The sequence below is a fragment of the Mauremys mutica genome, chromosome 1 (genome assembly GCF_020497125.1).
Source record: "Mauremys mutica isolate MM-2020 ecotype Southern chromosome 1, ASM2049712v1, whole genome shotgun sequence".
In the NCBI taxonomy this organism is placed as follows: domain Eukaryota; kingdom Metazoa; phylum Chordata; order Testudines; family Geoemydidae; genus Mauremys; species Mauremys mutica.
The window spans coordinates 247,799,251-247,813,293 of record NC_059072.1 but is presented as its reverse complement, the minus strand read 5'-3'; the positions used below and the strand labels follow the sequence as shown (position 1 = coordinate 247,813,293).

Sequence of the window (14,043 nt, the reverse complement as noted above, 5' to 3'; positions counted from 1 at the left end):
AATGTTAGAAGCAGTTGTCAATGAAGTGGAGTATGTAGGAATAAGAGAGCAACCACCTCTCTTTCTTTACAAACATATTTTATGTTTGAAGAAAAATCTTTCCCTAGGTACATGAAATGCTGAATGAGCAGGAGCAAAATAGCAGGTAAATCTAGACTGGAATCCATAAATAAAGGGTTAAAGGGTGGAGGTAGTGAGACATGCCTTGACAATGAAAAACTGTTATACAGTCTTGTCAACCTCAAGAGATCATAATTTTTCAGGCGTAAAAAAACCCATCAAATCACATTGTTTAGTCTGTCTTGTCTAGTCCTCAACTAATGTGAGAGAGATAATTTTAGGCTGGAACATCAGCCTTTAGAGCACACAAAAATGCCTCTCCCTGGCTGCTCAGATGGAGACTGCCCTTATCCTCTCCTCACCCCTAATACAGGGAAACTGCCATCCATTCCCTGGAGGTGTCTTTATTCTCTCCTCTCCTGGTTTATTTCCTTTGATAAAAGGAGGACTGGATGGTACACAGTGCGAGAACCGCTGACCTAATAATGCATCATCATTCACACCTGCACATAGAACTTGCAAACTTTTTAGGGTTGATGAGTTACAGATATATTTATTAAAGAACTTTAAACTTATATCAGTTCATATAACTGATAATGCCACAATATGTGATTGTTTTAGCCTTTTGCAAGAAGCAACCCTTCCCTGACACGTCTCTCTATCCGACTTCTCTGCCAGAGACTTGCCATCATTCTCCCCCTCCCCCGACTCGTCCCTTCCCTCTCCTGTTTCTCCACCTCTGCTTTCCCTCCCCTGCCAACTCCTGCCATCCCTACACCTGCTGTGGACCCACTTCTAGCCCCCTCTTTCCCCCAAAAAACCTAAATCTGCCTCCTGCTCTCCCTCACTCTCCCCTTTACAGTGTCTTTGCTGTTCTTCATAGTCTCTGTATCCTGGCCAGCTCCCTGAACCATGCAGTAGCCATCATTTTGTCCATGGACATAGCTTCAATCTCACTAAAAAGAAGGGAAATTGCAGCCATCTTTATTAAGGGCAGCCTCAGTTTCACATGCAGATAGACTGTAGGGAAATGGTGGCCATCTTGCTAGCTATAGACCCATTGACAGAAATAGGAGATGGTGGCCATTTTGAGTAAATGAAAATTCATGAGTGGGCAGCCTTCCTTCATGTTTCCAAGAACACACCCAAATTGCTAGAGTCACGATACAATCGTAAAAGTTGGCAATACAGGTTATAATACTCCAATTTACTAGAGAAATTTACTGATCAACAGTGTTCTTCTAAGCCTGTAAGACAGGAAGATGAATGAAAACAAAGTCATTATCTTTATAATATAAAAAAATATTTTCCATATAATACTCTGTGATATTAGTTCTAACTAAAAAAAAGAATCTGTGGAAGATTTTTTACGAGATGGATTTACTTCATAGAACTTACTTCTTCCACAAACCAAAATATTTGGACTGTACCTCTCTTCCTGCAAATATATGTCAGATTTGTGCATAAGGCTGCAGTATTTGACGACAGATGATCTGCCCTCATGTCAGGTGAGTATTTCCAAAGCTCTATCGCAGCATAACAGTCTGATTTAGTAGAATAAACAGAATTGCTCTACCATCTTATCTGTGTTAACTGTACAGATGGGCCCTACAGATAGAGGCTATTGCATAGTAACCTGGAGAACTTATTTTGGGTGACACCAACTGGAAGAGGGGTCAGTCCCAGAAAGGAAATCAGGTGACCAAGTTTCCATTCTGGATCTTTACCTCTCCCAGTCTGTGACAACTGGAACAAAGTGTGTACTACGGAAAAATTAGTAGGGAGAGAGTGGGAAGACAGATAGATAGGAAATGTTCTTCCAGTTCCCTAAAATTAGAAGTATTAATCTGTTTTGGAATCACTGCCTGGCGCACCTTCCTGCCAAAGGATCTGCTGCAGAGGAACAGAGATCAATCCTGCACTACTCCATGAAAGTGTTGAGAGGTGACCTGGTGGCAGCTTGTTTGATTTCTTTTGTGGATTTCTGCTCGAGACCACTATGGATCCCCTTTGGGCACAGCTTTATCTGAATATGCATCTTCAGTGAAGGAATTGTTCCATGTTACTGTGGAGCATTTGGATGATTTCAGGCCGGGGCATTTAGGGTAGTAGTAAGTGAATAACCATGTTTCCCTGAACTGGGTCAGTTCTATGTTTTTTAAACTGTTCTTCTCACATCCAATATCATTAATGCTTTTTCTTTAAAGTGGTGAAGTTGGGGGAGAAATTAAGGAAGAATGATTTCCTGTGAGGTATGGAACAGAGTTTACTTTGGCTACCAATGACCCTGGAATACCATGAGCCACCATATCCTCTTGGAAAATGCAAGGAGGCTCAAGAAAAAAATATACAGGGATTGGTTTGTTAGAGCTTGTAGCATTATGAGTAGATCTCGGGTAGGAAAGACAAAGCAGCACATTATCTCAAACCAATAATCAGATGTAAAGAATCTCATCCCTTAATGTTAGTGTTTAGCGATGAATCATGACATGCCCTGGTGAAGATGTTAGGCCCAAATCCATAAATGCTGGAAGGTTGTGTTTTCTAGACTTGATCTTCTATTTTGACATCAGTAGGAGAAATCCGTCTGATCCCCTTTGTAGTCCAAGAAGGAGGAAAGCCTGTGTAAGACTAGAAGAGTCTCTACTGTTTTGGCATATCATCCCAACATGTTTAGGACTTGCTGCTCAATATTCCAGCTGTTGAACTCAGGTAGCCTGAAGCGGGATGCTAGAACAGGAGTTCCTGCCCTGCTGTGAAGATGGAATGGAGTTTTCTGAGATATCTCCACTACATCCAAGTACCATGGTGCTGTTGGCCGTTTTGGAGTGATAAGAATGACTGGCCCTCCTTTTTGATATTATGGATCATTCTTTCTAGTACAGTGGTTCTCAAACTGAGGGTCAGAAGGTTATTAACAGGGGGTCGTGAGCTGTCAGCCTTTGCGCATGCCGAGACTCCGGCTGTCAGCCATGCACGGAGTTGACAGCCCAAGCCCTTCAAAGCTGGGTGGCTGGAGAGCAGCGGCTGCTAGCCAACAGCAGTGCAGAAGTAAGGGTGGCATGGTATGCTAGGGGTGATCACTTTTGGCAGGGGTCATCGCGGTCTGAAATATTTTCAAAGAGAGTCACAGCAAAAAAAGTTTGAGAATCCCTGTTCTGGTAGCACAAGTGAGGGATGACAGCTCGGAGACAATTGTCTGGTTCCTGTCCAAGCTTTCCTGCATTGGGAAATTCTAGCTCTCCTTGTGTCTCTCTCAACTTCTAAGTGGATGGTCCTCATCGAAGATCCAGGGGATCCTATAAGTTTAATATGAACCCATGTGCCTGGAGTAGGAAAATGGTTCCCTGGCAATAATGTTTTGGTGAGATTCTTTTTTTTATGACAACCTTATATGACAAACAGTGATAGTGACTGGGTATATGTAGATAAGCTTCTGCCAGGTGCACTGATGAGTAAAATGTTTCCTGGAGAGATTGCAACAATAGTGGAACCTGGAGCCTCCATCCTGAATTTTGTCATTTTCATTGCCCAGTTCAGCCTCCTGAAGTCTAAATGGACCAGACTCCACTATAATCTTTTCTTTAGATATGATGAAAATAAGATAAAGCCCTGAGCACCTTTTGTCTTGAGTGACAGGCTCTACTGCCTCTACCTATAGGAGGTATGATGTCTCTTCCAGAACGTACACAGGCTGCACTATCTGAATTTGATTAGGAACAACAGTGTTTGAAAGTGGGATGGGTCTATATATTTCCAGACGGAGACAGGCTCTGTTTCAGTCTGGACAATGGAAGGGTTAGTCCTGTTTTCCAATCTGAGCTTTCCTCCAGTGTTCCAGGTCCAACACCTGGGGTAAGATGAATCTTTTCTCAGATATTTTTGTTGTTGTTTGAAATTTGAAGAGCCCTCGTAGGAGGGTTTGTAATCCTCGGACTTCGCTGGAGTGAGGAGCAAACCCACTTTGGCTTGATCATGCTATCAGCCACCACCTCAACTGGCTGTGCTCCTCCCCAAACAGGATTCCTGCTGAGGATTTTGAGGCACAGAGGATTTACTTTGAATAACCACTTCTTGTCAAAGCTTCAGCCCGAGAGTTACGGACTGGTCACCAGAGTTAATTGCCACAGCTCCCGCTAATAGGCATAGAGAGTCAGTGGGCCCCTCTACCCTCCCCCCGCTCCCCCCACGAACGGCCATACTGGGTCAGACCAAAGGTCCATCTAGCCCAGTATCTGGTCTTCCAACAGTGGCCAATGCCAGGTGCCCCAGAGGGAAGGAACAGAACAGGTAATCATCAAGTGATCCATTCCCAGTCACCCATTCCCAGCTTCTGGCAAACAGAGGCTAGGGGCACCTGCAATCATTGCCCATCCTGGATAATAGCCATTGATGGACCTATCCTCCATGAATTTATCTAGTTCTTTTTTGAACCCTGTTATAGTCTTGGCCTTCACAACATCCTCTGGCAAGGAGTTCCACAGGTTGACTGCGTTGTGTGAAAAAAATACTTCCTTTTGTTTGCTTTAAACCTGCTGTCTATTAATTTCATCTGGTGATCCCTAGTTCTTGTGTTATGAGAAGGAGTAAATAACACTTCCTTATTTACTTTCTCCACACCAGTCATGATTTTATAGACCTTTATCATATCCCCCCCATCATCTTTTTTCCAAGCTGAAAAGTCCCAGTCTTATTAATCTCTTCTCATATGGCAGATGCTCCATGGCCCTAATCATTTTTGTTGCCCTTTTCTGAACCTTTTCCAATTCCAATATATCTTTTTTGAGATGGGGCGACCACATCTTCACACAGTATTCAAGATGTGGGTGTACCATGGATTTATATAGAGGCAATATGATATTTTCTGTGTTCTTATCTATCCCTTTCTTAATGAGTCCCAACATTCTGTTCGCTTTTTTGACTGCCGCTGCACATTGAGTGGATGTTTTCAGAGAAATATCCACAATAACTGCCGTTGTCATCGACCCAGATGACGTATCTGCTGCATCAACCACTGATTAAAGTGTGGTTCTGGCCACCATCTTATATTCTTCAATAAGAGCCTGGAAGTAAGCTCTGTCTTACTGTGGTAATTTGTCTACCAAGTCTGTGAATTTGGAATCATTCAGATAGTTGTTCGTAGTCAACAGTGACTGATTGCTCACTATATGAAATTGAAAGCTAGAAAAAGGCTGGTTTCTTCCCAACAAGATATTTAGCCTCCTTGTCAGAAGGAGTGGATTTAAGATGATGTTGTCTAGATGCCTCTGTAGCAGCCTATACAACCAGAGAGCTCAGTGCAGGGTGGGTAAAGAGAAATTCCACTCCTTTAGCTGGAATGAAACAGTGTTTCTCTGCCTTCTTGTGGGTTGCGGCGTATGTGGCTGATGTATGCCAGACTGCTCTAGCAGCTTCCATACTAGCTTAATTAACCAGAGCTGCTATTTGACTGGGTCTTGTGGTTTGCAGGATATCCCAGAGTTTGTGTTGAGGGTCCTGAACCTCCTTGAGGGAGATCTGGAGTTCCTCTACCACCCTTGGCAATAAATCCTGAGCTATTTATGGTCATCTGGAGGGGATGGAGATGCTTCATCAGGAATTGAGGACAATCTTGTTGGTACCAGTGGAACTGGTTCTTAGTCTTCCTCTTCCATGGGGTCAGGAGGAAATTCTGACTTTTTCCTTGGAGTGGAATGGTGGAGTGACTCAATGGCAGAAAGCATGGGCTCTGTATATCTGGCATACGGGTCCCAGGTTCCCCAGTATGGCCAGTACACTGGGTCCCCATAGCATGGGGCAAATGTCAAGATAGAGATTGGTACAAAGAGAGCTCTGGATCTCCTGTCTGGACTAACATGTTTCAGAGGAGAAGATGATAGCTCTTCTGGTGGTTCAGATTTTCCCAAAGACGAGAAGAAAGGCTCCAGATCCAATGGAGATACCAACAGTTCCAACAGAGGAAAGGCCCAGGTGGCAGATGGAAGAGGGGATAGGCTTCTGTCAACAGTAACATCTCCTGAGACAAGGTCCTGATGCTGTGGGAAACTGAAGCTCGGGAATAGCAAAGACATGTTCTGGTGTAGTATAAGTCTCTGACCTCCCAAGAGCAAGGGGTAGGATCCACTTATGCCAAAGGGGGCAGAGGAGAGAGGCTCCGTCTGGCCAGAGTAAGAGACAGTGATGGTACCACCAGCAGTAGCCCTTAGGGGTTGAACAAGCAGATTTGCTTGATTTAGGCAGAGCTGTGTCGGATGTCTTTGAAGCAGTCGTAGAGGAAGACCTGTTCTTATGCTTCTGCGAGCGTTCTTTGCCTTCCCAATAAGACCACAACAGGGCATCTGTGGGTATGGATTGCTCTGCAACAGAGTTGGACCTCATGCTGGGAGGCACATTCCATGTTGATTCAGACCAATGTACCTGGAGTCCTTCAGTGTGAATCCAACTGTGGCCTCACAGCTTACTTCATGGCATAATCCAATACCTATAATGGGGTGGGAGGCGGGGAATCTATCTAACTAGGAAAAAAAACTCTAGTAAAATCTATAAAAACTATTTAAAACTTACTAATTATAAGGAACTATACACAAAAGGCACTAAGGCAATCTTTGAAATATTTACAGATTGAAGAAATCCAAAGGAGAGCTGCAGACACGGGATGTTCCAACCAAGGTCATGCAGTGGTAAGAAGGAACTGGAGAGGCAGTCGGTCTGCTCCCCTCTTTATTCCTTCAGTTGGAAGCACAAGGAAGACCAGGCCACATGCGCAGACCAGCAGACACTACTTGCAAGAATTTTATAATTTCAGCTGCATGGAGCGCATGCGCACCCACAGTGACATACACAGATGGACCAGCACTTGAAGTAGTGCTGCTCATGATAAAAATACATGTCCACTATGAAGTAGGTGAAACTACTGTGATTTAACAAACTTGAAACCAGTTCTCACTGCTGCTCTTGTTGAGAACTTTTCTTTCCACCCTTTATATGTATGCATCCCTGGGCCTCTGAGCCTAGGGATCTAGCCTGAGCCAGAACATCTGCTCTGCTAATTTTAGCTCTGCAGCATGAGCCTGGGTCAGTTGACCTAGGGCTCTGAGACTCGCTGCCATGGGTTGTTTTGTTTTGTTCTGTGCAAATGTACCTTAAATGACTTAAAAACCTAATTCCGATTTTCAAAAGTGATTTAGGCTTCTAAATTCCACAGTGAGCCTCATAGGAGCCTATGTCACTTTTGAAATGACTACCCAACATCTCATTTTGGTACTTTGGCTTTCAATTCTTTTGAGCCCCGTTATAACAGAATCATAGCGGTCAAGATGTTTGATCACTGAGGACAGAAGAGCACATAACGGGAATAATATCAGAGAGCAAAAGTTACCTCACGTGCTCTTTCAGTAGGTTCATAATGGGACTTAGGCTCAGGGATATGATAGCTTTGTTTATTCCTTTCTTGCTGCTGCTGCTGTTGCTGCTGATGCCGCCTGTGATCATGCTGCAGTGACAGGAGATACGCTTGCTCCTGTTGCAACTGGCGCTGGAGTCTCTCTGCTTGTCGATGCTCCTCCATCTCTCGCCATCTGTATTCCTTTGAGAAAACGTGTGAGTAATTCAAGACGTGACACAGAACTTATGGAAGGTATTTCCCCTCTCCATCCCTAACAAAAATTCATTTTTTTCCCCCTTAAGTGTAAGGTATAGAGAACTAAGTTGGACCAAAATGGCATATATGTTTCCTGTTGGGAAAGTTGAGAGTGTTTTGCTATCCTTGACGGAACTGGAGAGCTACAGCAAAATGTATTTTAATACAAAATTATTTAAAGTAAATCCACTGTAATGTTCAAAAAACAATGATTTGGAACAACACTAGGCCATTGTATCCTGGGGTTGATTCACATATCATGTGCTTTTGATCTGCAGCATAAGCACTCTAGTTCTTCACTGAATGCCAAGGTCTGTTCAAAAACTTGACCACCAAACCAAACTGTTCAACTTTAACATAAATCCTCCTCTTACTGCACAGAAAGCAGTATGACCACACAGTACTTCTCATGTGTGCCTGTCAGCCCACTACACTAGCATAAATGGCCTTTTAATCAAGCTCCATTGTTCATACAGTAGGTGCAGCTGTGTCCGACTAAGGGAAGCCTAGGACTGGCCAGATGAATGAATCCTATAGCTACTGAACAAAACAGATACAGTGCGTTACCAGTAACATGGCCTGCTCCTGGAGCAGCTGCTGCTGAAGAATTTCCAAGTGCCGCTGCTCCTCTTCTAGCTGTCGCCTGATATACTCCTGTCACATAGAAATTACCCAGCAATAAATTTATTCAAAAGGAATGCATCAGAACCACCTGAGTGGAACACCACAAGCTACTTTCCCAGTCATCTTTAGTAATAAATTCCCTTAGTGCTGGATTAATGCCTAGAGAACAATTTAGAAAACCCTATAATCTACAATTCTTAGTTGGCTGATGTATCCTCATTTGCACTACTGTAATATTCGAGGCATGGGCCATAGCTTGTTTATGTATTTTGAAAGTGGTTTCAGAAGAAGCAAATGCACTTAAAAGTTTGAGAGTTAAACACAGCAAGTCTTACTCAATACAGCCAACACAAAATCACATGCAAGTTTTATTAAAAATTAGTTTTTCATACTTGTGTGATGAACAGTTAGCAACAGCAAGAGCCAGGCTTAGTATAGGCAGACCTTGCGCAAGCTTCCCCACGGGGGCTCTGCCAAATGCAGTTCACACCTGACCTGCCATCTCCCCTACTAGCCCAATCAGAAGCCTCTCCTAAGCAGACACTGCCAATCTTGCTGAATTATGCGATGGTTATGACACAAACAAACATCCACTAGGAAACAGATTTTAGACCAAACAAACTCACTTTCTCTTGTGACCTAGCCATAGTTAAACCTACATCAAGAGGTCAAAAGCTAATACGTTTACCCACTATGTCACCAGGCCCCCTATACCAACTCTAACTATGAAGCACCCTATCCAAGCAGATAACATCCTATCATGCAAATAATGGAAGTATGTAATATATGCATGCGTGCAACATATATACACACACACACACGTACAGTGTATGCATAAAGAAATTAATGAGTCAGTGTTATGGAGACGGGAGCTACAGAAAAGTCTAATGATAGATCAATGATGTACACCAGCTTATCACAGGAACCCTGGCAAGTCCACAGGTCAGGTTAAGAAAAATAAAGAGGAAATGTGTTACATTTCTTTAAAACATGTAGTGGCACAATTTGACTGTCTCAGTTAATGATTGCCACTGCATTTCTGTGATTTCATAATTAGCATCTAAACATTTTAAGGTGCTACTTGGGATAAAAGGCATCTGCCTAAAAGCAAATTATGCTTCATTCATTCATCCAGTAGGCTCAAACTTTTATTTTGTGCCCCATCAATCCAAAATGTCTTAAAACAAAAACAAAAAGTCCATTGCATTCAGAAGGGAAATAGTCCATAATATAAAGGTACCACACCTTTAAGTAGATGTTAGATATTTCTGGCCAAATCCTGCTCCCACCGAAATTACTGGGAATTTTGGTATTGACATCTGTGAAAGCAGGATTGGGCCCTTCATTTGGAATGAGTATTTGAAGCGCACACAAAGTAATTACCCTGATTAAAGTTTATAACGGGTTTTTAAGTGTGCAGGTTTCATGCATAAGTTCCACAGCTCAGTGACACACAGTTTGAAAGACCTCGCTTGTACTTTAAACATTAAAAGCACCTTTACAGTACATAAGATATTCTAAGTGTTGTTTGAATTGGCATACACGACTGTGGATTCCCCCCTCCACACACACATAGAAAAGGAAAATACGGTACAACTCAAATTAATATAGTGTTACGGGTTCATTTTTCAACTCAGCATATTCAGAGTTATAACTAAGCCTTTGACTTAACTCATCCAGCATGCCAAAGCATTACAAATAATATGTCTATCTTCCTCTGAGGTCCTCTGGACCTGGCTGATCCTGTGAGAGCTACTGTTCAACAAAGAGAATCAAGAACCCATTTTCAGTATTTGCAGATTCCATCTTCAGAGGATTTTAGACAAATGCTGGGTGTAAATTTAGCTTAGAGTCTTCTGTGGGCGACATTTAAGACTTCACTTTGCAAGCAACATGAAGGTCACTTTATTTCCCCATAGAGCTTTATGTTCTACTTTTCTGTGTTTTTTGTCAAGGACAACAGAGAGGTTGGCTGGACTCCTCGGTGTTAGTTCTTTTATATTTAACTAATTTTTTTAAAAATAGAACAAAAAACCTAATGTATTTGTATCATGGACTCACCTGCTCTCTCTCCACTCTCCTCTTCTCTTCCTCTGCTCTCCTCCTCTCTTCCTCTTCCTTACGCCTCCTCTCCATTTCTTCTAGACGTCTTTTCTCCTCCTGTTCTCTTCGCCTCTGCTCACGCTCTTGTTGCCTTCGAGCTTCCCGTTCTCTTCTTTGTTGCTAGAGTAGGAGAAAAAAATAAAATGTTACTTTTATGGTTACCTAAGAGAGAAAGTTGGGGTTGATTTCTACTGGAAGGCTGGTAAGTAAGGTTTGTAGGCCCCAGCAACTAACAAAAGAGTGTTCTTTAATGTGCAGTAAACTATACCGTACATAAAAGGCAAATATCCTGACATCATCAGTTATACTCTTGAGCTTCTTCACAACGCTGCATATAACGTTTTCCCAAACACTAAGGGGTTCACTGCTGCTGCTGCCCCAAGACCAGATGTAAAGTTCAAAGCCAAGCATCTTTGAAGAAAGAATGCAGTCAGGTAGTAACATGCAATCAGTCACCTTCTGAATTATCCAAATTTTGCCAAAAAAAGAAAATGAAATGAAATAATCCCTTTCTGGATCACTTGCAGCAAAAACAACAATCCATGAATATTTGATAAGCTTTTTAGTCAACATGATATGTCATATGCTAAGAATTTAAATGCTGGTGCAACAACCCAACTGATGAAAAGGCACCATACATTAATTCACTGGCAAAAAAATTTGTTAATGAAGAACTGAGGCTGCCCAGAAGTGCCTCACCTTTCCACACATAAAATGCACTGTAGCGGGGTGGTTACCCGCTCCTGCCCTGAGGGGTTTAAAAAGCAGCCCTAGAGAGGGCTGCAGCTCTAAAAGCTGGGCTGATTGGGGAAGCAGCTGAAGCTGGGCCATGCCCCAATCAAGCCACAGCTGGCCTGTATTAAAAGGCTGTGAGCCAGGAGCCCAAACAGTCTCCCTCTGCCTGTAGACAGAGAAGGGCCTGGCTGCAGGGAGCTAGAGACAGGGTACCTGAGTGAAGCAGGGCTGGGGAAAGGCACAGGAGCTGGGGAGCTCCAGTCTGGAAAGCCCCAGGCTGCGGCCTAGCATGGGCTAATAGGTACTGGGGGTTGCAGAGGGCAGCCCAGGGGTAGGAAAAGGCAGCAGGTCCAAACCCAACCTTGCCAGTGATGGGTAGGCTGATACTGCAGTCTGCTCCAGGGTGTGGGGGCTAGATGATGCCTGGCAGTAGCCATATACTGAGGCGAGGTGAGGATAGTGGATGGGGGTTTCCCGGGGAGGGGAGACCCTGAGAGAAAGGGGTTACTGCCAGGGGGCAGCACCCCAGCTAACAGGGCACTGGAATCCAGAGAGGGACCCGGGGGCCAAGCGGTAGTGGATCACCGGCCTGCAGAGGGTGCTCCGGGCTGGAAATCGAGCTAATTCCCTGAGAGACCAGCAGGAGGCACTGCAGGGGTGAGTCTGCACGCTTACAGCACCTATTTTTAAACCTCTGAAATTCAAGAAACACGAGTTTACATCTTTATGGTTGCACAGATAAGCTTCCAAACATGAATCAAATGTAAGCTGGTGCAGTGATGTCTGCTTGACTCTGCAGACAGCCCTGAACAATAGCTCTGAGAGGTGTGAACTGAAAGATTCATGTCCATACAGCACAAATTTAGTAAGCAAGACTGATATTTATGCTTCAGTCTAACTGCTGATAATTGTAGCAGAACCGTCCAGCTAATGTGCCTACCTCAAAATCTCAAACTGCCTCCCACGCGTCCTCAAGTGCCAAGAGACCCAGCTGTCTCCTGCTTAGCTGCCAAAACCTATCTCCCCTGACAATTTCTACAACATGCTTACGTGCTTCTAATACAGAACTCTACAACTTGTTGAGAATAAAATTTAGAAGACCTGTAAAAGGAGATAACTATAATGATTATTCTTTTTCACATTTAATTCAATAAAAATTCAAATTTTTGGTTTATCTGAAGCTGCCACACAATCAGTAGTCTGCTGAGCAAGAGTGCCACAGTGAGCAGAGGCCTTGCCAGAGAATTTAGTCAAACCTGTGATGGAGTTCACATGGCCATGGCTATAGGTGCTCTCTCTGCAATTGTGCACACTGAAGCACTAAAGGCCATGCTTCACTCCCGTCCCTTCCTGCACCTGCTGCTTGCTTTACTAAGTACACACACAACTTGACTGCTCATTGTACAGTAAGTAAAAATGCAACTGCTTTTTTCTTCCCCCTGGAATCAACACACTTTGCCACGGGTGTAGAGGAGAGTGGTTGAGAGGAAGGTGACTAATGCAGTTTAAGGCTCAGAAATACATAGCTAATGCTCTACACTTCCAGTGCTTCTTGACTAGTAGCGCTTTTGGAAGCTATGCAGCTTTCTTAGACATATTTGTTCACATATACCCACACCACATCTATTGGCAACATTCCTGCTTTTCTTTAGAGTTACCTGGGATTCACCACCACCTTCCTTCTCTTCTAATTTCATTAGACATAATTATGCTCTTTCCTCCAGTATGTATTCTAGATGTCTCTACACACACAACCTTTGCATTTTTCCCTCTAAATAGGCACCTAGATTTCTGTGATTTAAACAACTTCTCTTCAATGAGTAGAGATACAAAAATAGCAAAGACAGCTCAGGAAAACAGTGGAGTTCTTGGGTTTTACTACTTGTTTTTAAAGCACATTAAAAAGGGTTAAGTGGGCTCTTTTGTTTCAGAATCTACAAATCTCTTGTCAAACAAATTCTGTATTTAAGTGAAAACATTCAGGTGCCTCTTGGCTAATCAAGTCTCACGGGCTCTAAGTTATGAAGCAGAACAACTTGGTTGTCCAGAGAATGCAAGAGGCAACAAACTGTGCTTAGTTAAGATGCATGTTTATTAGCTCTAACTCTTCTTATACACAATTGCTCTAACACTTCTTAAACATAATTTTTTCTAAGAAATTAATTCTAGGCTTAAGAAAATTTCTTGACTCCCAAAAAGCAAAGGCAAAAATACTTTCTGGACACAAATAGTCATCATAGATCAGGGGTAGGCAACCTTTCAAAAGTGGTGTGCCAAGTCTTCATTTATTCACTCTAATGTAAGGTTTTGCATGCCAGTAATACATTTTAACATTTTTAGAAGGTCTCTTTCTATAAGTCTATAATATATAACTAAACTATTGTTGTATGTAAAGTAAATAAGGTTTTTAAAATGTTTAAAAAGCTTCATTTAAAATTAAATTAAAATGCAGAGCCCACCCGGACTGGTGGCCAGGACCCAGGCAGTGTGAGTGCCACTGAAAATCAGCTCGTGTGCCGCCTTCGGCACGCATGCCATAGGTTGCCTACCCCTGTCATAGATCAACAATTCTTTCTATTTATTGCTGCGGGGCCAGAAATAAACAAACTACGCTGGTTTGTTGCAGTATCTATAGCCCTGTCAGGTCATGATAACAGATCTTAAAATTATATTATTCAGATTGCTTTCTTGCTATCCTCCTTTCCCATTTCAACTCGAGCTGTTCTCAAAATACCGACAGCTAAAAATCAAGTCAGAGATAGAGACCTATACTTGCTCTACCTAAAAGAAATACTTTATACCATCTATCAAATTATATAAATCCTTAATATGCAATTCAATGGCTCATGAGACACTCAGCTGCTTAGTTAGTGTCACTAATA

The 14,043-nt window shown here is 42.8% G+C and overlaps 1 protein-coding gene across 11 annotated transcripts in view; it reads right to left on the bottom strand.

Annotated features, from left to right (window-relative positions):
* MAP4K4 (mitogen-activated protein kinase kinase kinase kinase 4) overlaps positions 1-14,043 on the bottom strand; it is a 236,973-nt gene that overhangs the window by 46,804 nt on the left and 176,126 nt on the right. For 9 of the 11 annotated variants that reach the window (XM_045006210.1, XM_045006202.1, XM_045006185.1 and 6 more), the window contains exons 13-15: positions 10,385-10,546; positions 8,267-8,353; positions 7,439-7,645 (exon numbers count right to left, since the gene is read on the bottom strand). In XM_045006210.1, the coding sequence (XP_044862145.1) occupies positions 7,439-7,645; positions 8,267-8,353; positions 10,385-10,546 (456 nt within the window). The remainder of the gene's footprint in view (positions 1-7,438; positions 7,646-8,266; positions 8,354-10,384; positions 10,547-14,043) is intronic. The other 2 variants (XM_045006251.1, XM_045006193.1) reach the window with 1 other exon arrangement.